Source organism: Corylus avellana, chromosome 6 (assembly GCF_965113065.1).
Source record: "Corylus avellana chromosome 6, dhCorAvel1.hap1.2, whole genome shotgun sequence".
Taxonomy (NCBI): Eukaryota; Viridiplantae; Streptophyta; class Magnoliopsida; order Fagales; family Betulaceae; genus Corylus; species Corylus avellana.
Window position 1 is genome coordinate 20,090,551 of NC_142495.1, and position 8,844 is coordinate 20,099,394.

The following is an 8,844-nucleotide window of genomic DNA, read 5'->3' on the forward strand; positions in this document are numbered from 1 at the left end:
CTAACAGGTGCCGGTGGGGTCCCGGTGAAGTTCCAGAGCGGTCTTGGGCAAGTCTTAGCAGGGTCCATCGATTTGAAAATTAGATGCTCAAAGTCGAAAAATGGTTTATGGTGAAAACCGTAAACCATTTTCTGAAAATTAAAAAGGAATTTTCGATCAAATAGAAAATATTTTCTGTTAACCACTATTTTACGTCGCACTAAACACCGTAAAATGCAAAAATTATTTTCTGAAAACCATTTTACGTCGAAAGAAATGATGCCTTATCTTAATTTATTTGATGAGCTGTCCAATACAATAGATATTCCATTCATAAATGACATATAAATATGATCACTTGCGTATTATCATACGTACGTATAGGCAAATGATCAAGTTGTCCTCACTTTTTGAATGCTGTCCTCATTTTTTTGACCTTACCCTTTTTTGATTTGAAAAGATCAACAATCCGATGACAAAGATGACCAAGATGAAGAAAATGAACAATATGAAAAAGATTACGTAATGCCATGAAATGTAATGAAAACTGGTATATTCAGCCCTCTTAATTTCTGCTCTCAACAATGAAGATGCGGAAATACCTGTAAGGTACCCATGTATTTATAGGACTTTTGAAGTGCAACTTCACATTCCATGAGGCTTCCTGCATTCAAGATTTCTTCGCACTCAATGATTTACACCTGTTAAAATAGTTTCCAGTTTGGTGAATTCAAGGGGAAGCGGCTCTTTAATGTTGAGTGGTCTGGTAATAGTTGCTCCTTCCTATCTGCAAGTAAAAGATGGTTAAGAGAGTTCGCCGGGGTGTATCCGTCGAATCCTCCTCCAACGGTTATGTCCGTAATTTTCTTAATGGGTTGATGAAATATTTAAGAATCAATTTTGCGTGTACCTTTTCTCTGCTGGCTTTTCTTCTTATTTAGAGTATGGCTAATAAGGGGATAATAATTACTGGGCAAAGGATCTAGGATTAGATGTAATCGATGGGGAGTCAATGATGACCGACTGAAGAATCTGAGATCTACTCGTAACTTATAGAGAGTTGAGGGCAAGATCTTCCGTTTGTGATAAGCGGACATAACATTCGGATGGCTTTATGAGCGCGTATAACGCTTAGGGGCAATTACTAACTTTGTTACCGACGCCTCTTCTTAATGAATAATGATCATTAATTAGCTCTCTTTTGATTCATACTTGCGTTCTCGGGTGCCTACCCCCGAGGATCATGACATAGTATCTGGGAGATGCTTCCAGTAATCTGAGCAACTAACGGGCTGAAGCTTCTTGGGCTGGCCCTGTCCTAGTCCATATTGATATTTCTTGATGATCCGGACCCATGGGCTTGGGTCTTATAAATGTATGAACAACAATTGTTGGGGGATATGGTTGACGAAGTCTTGCCCTTCCAATGGGACTGACAAAAGTACTCTTCGTCTCTTCCTTTGTGAGCAGCATGCAGTGAAAAGGAGAGTAAACGCCCAAGTCAAAATGGAGTTTTTTTTAGCTACTATTTGTTTTCTTTGTTTTTCTTAAATATTATTGTTTAATTTTTTTTAAAAAAAAAAAATCTTAAATAATTTAAAGATCACTAAACCAAAATGTTTTAAAATACTAGGTTATTGATTTCAATAAGGTGCCAACAAAGTAAAACATGGTTGGTTCTAATTAATAAGGGGTAGAACCAAACATTTAAGGGTGTGGGACAAAATTTGAAGAAGGAAAAATTTAGGGCTAAAATTTTAGTTTTGAGGGAACATTTCATAAAAAATCATAAATTTTAGCTGTAAAATTCAAAAATTTAAGGGTAATTTTAACATTTTTGGGGTATTAATGCAGTTTCACCCATAGTTCTAATGAATGTTAGTAATGGGGTTTAGGTGACACATTGTCCAGTCTGCATGTTTCATATGTGACTGCATGTTTCGTAAACGCTTGATGTGACACTTCCAATTATCTATTAAAGTATATTTGATTATTTTATATTATGGGATTTGACTATTATCAAATTTGATGGTAATTAGACATAATAATATGGAATTTGATTGTAATCGATCTTCTACTTTTAGGTTATCAAATTTGAATGTATTCAAATAGGATGTCATCTCCATATTTATATTATTCTCGTCTACCTTAGTTCTATTGTAAATATAAGACCGTTATACTGTAAACACCACCAAAGAAATAAGAACAAAATATAGGCCCTTTGAACTAATATGGACGTAGGTCATATACCAAACCAGATAATTCTTTGTGTTTATTTTTTTATTCCACATTATATTTTCTTTCATTCTCCAACGATATACAGACTAGACTTAAAAAAACAAGAAGTTTAAGATACCGTACAACATGCTTTACAAAGGCAGCAAGAAGTTGGTTAACAATTTTTTGAAAAATGAACATTGTGAGGCTTTAATGTAATTCAAAATTTTCCCCATGGCGCAAATTAAGTAAAAGTTCAATTTATTAATTCAAGTCATGCAGCATTCTTATATTAATTCAAATATAAACCTTGAGGAATACGTTCTTTCTTATGAATGAATCTACTGCATCTTTATTGATATATGTGCTCATAATATTGGGTTAATTATCTTTATAGTACGTAGGTTTTCACTAGATTTTTACGTTTTTATTTTTTTCCATCTAAGTTTCAATTCGTATTATAGATAATACTTGACTTATGGGTAAATATCAATTTAGTGTCTTTATCACCATTCCGTCAGCCAAACTAACAGACCACAATGGGGTGATTTTGACCACCACCTAAGGCTCGTCTCGGGTCGGCCGAACCACTCCTAAGGCCCCTAGGTAGTTTGGCCACCCCTTTTTATTCCAAAACTACCCCAAAGGCCTTATGGGCGGCCAAGCCACCCTCAGAGGCCATGGGGTGGTCGTCACCCCACAAGAAGCCATGGGGTGGTCGAACCACCCCCAGACCAACTGCAAGGGTGGCTGAAATAACCCAAATTGCAGTACGTTAATTTGGTTGATAGAATGATGATAGAGGTACTAAATTAATATTTACCTATAAGTCAAGTACCATCAAATATCAATGATACAAATTGTAACCAAAGTGAAAAAAAAAAAAAAAAAAAAAAAAAAAAGGAAAAGAAAAGGTGCATACCAAAATACTAAAAAGGTAATTAACCCTATAATATTTGATAAAACCTCATAGCATAAGCCCAAGTGGATGAATATGGCTTTCATGCTCCTGACATCCAAGCAGCTAGCACTGACTATGTTGCAGGAATAAGAAACCAACATAAAATAGATAAATCAACATGCTTGAGAAAAAAACTGTGTTTTAATTATTACTCTTTGAGAAACCAACATTTGTAACATTGAACAGCCAACATCAGCTTTGGATATATGTCTAAAACAGCATAATCTTCTCAGTAATATGAAGTTTTTCACCTCATTCTACATCATTGCACTCTTTCTCATGAGCAGCATTACCATTAACACCAGAAACAAGCTCAGCTTCGACTGATTGGGAAGGTAATCGCTCATACATTCTGGATCCCAATGGAAGAAGCTTAACAGGCCCCAAAGTAAGAGTGTGGCTAAGCTTCTCATAATTCCATCTCTGCTGAACGTAGACTGCAATTGCAAGAATAATTGCTGTCACAGGTATTGCAATATCCCCAAACTTGGAGTAAAAGTCATAACTTGGGTTGACAAATTCATAATCTTCAGCGAAGTATGGATTAAGATCAGGAGCTCTTATGTAATCGTAAATGTGAGGGAACAGCCTCACAGCTGTGATTCCAATGAAATAGAGCTTCCTGAGTGGTTTACAATCAATCTGCCACAACAAGTTGCCAATAAATTGAGGGAGCAGGAAAAAATCTTGAACAAGACCAACATATTCTTCTAGTACTGTTTCCCATTCCCACAGCATGTGGGAATTTCCAGTTGAGATTAAATGTGTTTTTGTCTTGAGAGGTCTCTGGCTAGTCTTCATACTATGAAGGATTAGGACAATCATATACCCAATCACATGGATGGTGAGGGTAGTAAGAAATATCCGTTTATCGCTAGGGACACGATGCAGTTCAAGAGGGGCTCGTGTTAATAATCTGATGCGAGATTTCCAAACCTTCTGACAAAGCCTCAAAGTCAGGATAAATGAGACCATTACAAGAAGCTTCACTGTGTAATCAATTATATGGAACCACTGCTCGTTCTGAAGATCATAAGATGAAGTCTCATAAGATTCAGAAGCCATTCTCTTGAAGAGAGCTTCTGCACCTGTGATAAGAGGAAGGCTATAACCGAGAGCTTGGATACCTAGCATGACAAGGGATGTATAAGGGACAGAATCCAAATTATGGTTGATGTAAAACAGCTGGCTTGAAATGCAAGCTATTGCTAGTGAAAGTGTCAAAATCCGGAGGACACCCTCAACAACCCTACGAGACAGAATGTCTTCCCGCTGCTTCCTATACATAATCGAAAATGTTTGGAGCTTGATTGTACTAAAGTAGAGGGGGTCATCTTCAGTCCTTTTGCTGGTTATGGAAATTCTTGCTGTTGGATTGACTAGCCACCGAGCTGTTGTGGGAGGGTACGATACCACCACCTCGACTAAACAGTCCATCCCAGCTTCAAGGTCCATGCTTGCAAATAAGATCTTCCACGAGGCTCGGACATCCCTGCAACCAACTAGATACATCTTCCCGACATGTGGATCATAAAGACCCTCTAAGAAAACCACAGAAAAGTTGTTATAAGCTTTCCCAGAGAGTGTGAGTTGTGCTGATACATTGATAAGGAGCTGCTTCTCGGTGTATGCAGCCTTGGTGTGGTAAGGAGTCTCCTCTTCTGTGGTTGAACCATTTGACCAGTAGCGTCCAAACAAGGGACCAACAGAGACAATATCCAGCTGAACATCAGTTTTTAGCAGCCAAGGACTAGGAAACGGATCAGGAACTGCAGAGACATGAAGGGTGAGATCTTCTGAGAGAAGCGAAAGACTGATTAGGAGCGCCTCTGTGTCTTCAAGTTTGGGGAATTTCAGCAAAGACTTCTTGATGACAGTTCCAAAAGTGAAGGGCTCATTCTTTTCTAGGATTGCACCAGCTGCATCAATTTTTGAGTAGCTGTAATATGGATGGGAGGCCTTAAAATAATTCCACAGCTCTGTAGGCTGCACCAGCTTTTCAAATGATAAAGGGAAGTATGATGCATTATCCTTATTAATGCTGGAAAAACTCCCAAAAATAATGCTCCGCTGCTTTATGGAAAATGAGATTGGTATATACAAACAGATCCGGGAATTACATGGACTCCCTTCACCATCAACAAGTCCAAGGCAACCAACCATGCAAAGCTGCCCACTGGAAGACTTCCAAACTCCCTCAGCAACAACAGTCATGTTGCTAAGCCCAGATCTCGTTGATGCAGTATACTGATTCTCCATTGGACGAACAGCTCTAAAAACAGCTGAAACCCTTACAGAACTGATGTTTCCCCGAGTAGTTTTTTGATCACACATAACATTCTGCATATAAAGTTTAACATCTTTAAAACCCCCATCTGTTGCTTTAATCTCCTTATCAGACATGTAAGGACCCAGTTTACTGCAAAATTCATCTGTGCTGTTGCATCTCCAGTTTGGCACAACTGTGAAAGCTTGATCCCGAGTAACTTCTTCAAGTATTTCACAAAAACGATAACCTCTATAGATACTAATGCCACCATTCATCAAGGTATCCTGGAATGGATATGGATCACACGCATTGGACACAATCTTTTCGGAACCAAACTCATAGTCCGATGACTTCCCCAACTGGGACAAAATCTGAACCTCATCAAAGTACTTAGGGTTTGACTTCAGGTTTAAACTTCTCATTTCCCCTCGTATCACCCGGTTTGTTAATGTGAACCTACTCGGAAAGCGAAGAACAAGCAGAATTCGGTCATCTTGTGAAAGAGGAGGCTGGTCATAAATCGGAATAGAAACATTGACCCATTCCCATGGATCCATGGAATTGGCCTCCCTAGATGGCAACATTGTGCTCCCCAATAAACACAATACTCTTTCCCCACCATTTTTCTTTGATACAGTATAAATTCCTTCAAATGCAATCGGGAGTTCGGAATGGCTGGGAAACATCTGAAACTGAGGAGTTTCAAGATACATACTACTCATAAACGAACCATCTACAGTTATGCCCATATTCAAGAACCCACTCACACTCACTGACTTCCTAGATCGATGGGCATGATCAACATCCATCACCCAAAAAGAAACCAAATTTAAAGGATCTTTCCGACCATCAGATAGATTCTTCCGAAGCTCCCTATCATCAAATGGCATTATTGGAGCCTTACCTGCCTCCTGCCTCCAATCCCCATTAACAAAAGAGAGGTCATCTTTGATACTATAAACTCTTTTGTCATCAGGTCTCCATTCAGAGGCAGAAGACAGAACAGAGGCACATTCTTTTTTCACTTCATCTATCCTATCATACTTGTAGGTTACAGTATCTGCTTCCTGGACATATACATTTGCATACCCAAATACCAAGAACCCAGACACTGTCCACAAAATAAAAGCTAAAGATGCAATCTTCATGATTCCAATTGCTCTGTCAGAGATCTGTATTAGACTACTGCAGTTTTTGTACTAACCCACAATACATAAACATGAAATTAAGGACATGAATCATCCCAGATGACAATGAAGAAGACTGGAGCACCGATCACGTAAGAGATGTGTATAACGTCAATTCTACGACAAATCTGATGTGAGGAAGACTAACCTGAAATGGGGATTCTTGTTTGTATCTTCTTGATCATATCTGTGAAGCTGAAGCCCACTTGCTGAACTATGGATCTTGGGTTTGTGAAAGAGCTTGACTTTAGAGTTGGGATCTTGGGGAGACAACAAAGGGAAGAGTGAAGATGAAGTGCTTCTGGTAACAGTCCACTGTCTTCTGAAGATGTTGGGGATTTTATCCCACAACATCCCCAAGCGCGTGAAAAGCAATCAAGTGGATGAGAAATTGAAAAGAAAAATGATACAGCAACCATTGACATGCGAAAATGAATATTATAAGAAAAATAAAAAATAAAAAAAATAAAAAAGAAGAAGTTTCCACTTTTCCGATAGGACCCATGGACGGCGGACGCCCTCAACTTGTCAATGGTCATTGCAGGGCTGATAAATATTTTTTAAATTTTTTAAATAATATTAATATTAATTTTAGTTTATATATTTTTTTTTATTTAAAAATCAATTTTGCTGCTATTTGTTCTTAATTTTTTCAAAACAATATGTAGATTTCATCTCTGTCCGCTATAAGATATTAAGATATTTAGTTTCAAAAATGGAAAATTTTGTGTTGAGTTGCATATAATTCCTTTTATGTGAAATTTAATATGCACAAAACCAAATTTACTTTATTCTAAACATTACTTTAATGAACCAACCTAGTATGCCATTAATGTAGTTTTAGGTTAAGGCAACTTTAGGATGCCATTAATGTAATTTTTCACTTTTCTCTTTCTTTCTAAAGTCTCAATATATTGAGATTCAATTTTATTTTTAAGAGCATTGACTAATTGGAGTCTTAAAAGTTTTTTTTGCTAAACAAAACTTAATTATATTGTTACAAATTATTTCATTGAAGAGTACTTCAATTGGCTTAAGACTACGCTTAATGAAGTGGAGGTCATTAGACTGTTATTTCACTATTTTGGTATTAATACTTGAAAATGATGATAAAAGCTTTCATGCTATAAGTTATTAAAAAAAAAATAGAAAAAAAAAAAAAAAAAAAAACTAGGATGCTTGTATTATATAAGAGAAATATTATGAATACCGAATTTTTTATCTGAGAAAAAGGTATCAAATTAATGCAAAGCCTGTTTATTAAAGAAATTCAAAACAATTAATCAAAAAGAAATCCTACAAATACGAATAACTCCCCATCAATTTAATGCCCATTTCTTAGGGTGCGTTTGGGAGTGCGTTTTTAAAAAAATAATCTGAGATTTTAAACCAAATCGCAATTTTAGGGTGTTTGGGATTGCGATTTTAAAAACGCGAATTTTAAAATCGCAAAAAAATCTGCGATTTCCATAAGCTGATTAGAGGGTGCTTATTTGAAAAAGTGCGAATTTAAAATAAAATCACGATTTCTATTAAAAAGATATTTGGCGCAATAGTTACCTTTTTTAGAACATGAATGAAAAAAATACCAAGAATACCCACCTAAAATATATTAAAACCTTTCTTTTCTCTTTTTTTTTTTTTTTTTTTCATCATCTCTGTCTTGTTCATCCTTATTGGTAATTTGGTCATGAAACTGCAATTATATGCTAATGTTATCCAAACACTCAATTGATAAAAAAAGTATTTTTTAGTATGTTTTACCAAACGCCTTTGCGATTTTAAAAAGTAGCGATTTTAAAAACGCAATTTTTAAAAACGCAATTTTTAAAATCGCACTTATTGAAATCGCACTCCCAAACGGGCCCTTAATAAAAAAGTTTGGGTAAAGACGTAAAGTCCACATACCCCCCTCAAGCTACTACTTAATTAACAATGTACTCCTTCCAAAACTTTCAATTGTGACAATATTCCCCTAAACTACCAAAGCATTGTTAATGTCCCCTCTAAGGCTAGCAAAAAGATAAAATCCCCTTATGTATTTCTCAATAAGACAAAAATACTCCTATAAATTCAAAAAAAAAAAAAATTTAAATTTTTTTTTTTAAAAAAAAAAAACGAAAATTTTAATTTAAAAAGAAATATTTTTTAAAAAAAATTTATTTTTTAAACGAAAAATTTTAAATTTTTTTCAGACGAATTTTTTTTTTAAACAATTTTTCTTTAAACAG

The 8,844-nt window shown here is 35.9% G+C and overlaps 1 protein-coding gene across 1 annotated transcript; it reads right to left on the reverse strand.

Moving 5' to 3' along the window:
• Positions 1-3,281: 3,281 nt before the first annotated feature.
• Positions 3,282-6,972, reverse strand: LOC132187648 (PII, uridylyltransferase (DUF2921)). Its single transcript, XM_059602035.2, has 2 exons — positions 6,762-6,972; positions 3,282-6,587 (listed from the first exon to the last, which is right to left on the reverse strand). Exons 1-2 carry the CDS (start codon positions 6,965-6,967, stop codon positions 3,410-3,412), a joined length of 3,384 nt encoding a protein of 1,127 aa, XP_059458018.2. The 5' UTR covers positions 6,968-6,972; the 3' UTR covers positions 3,282-3,409.
• Between the last annotated feature and the right edge of the window lie 1,872 nt (positions 6,973-8,844).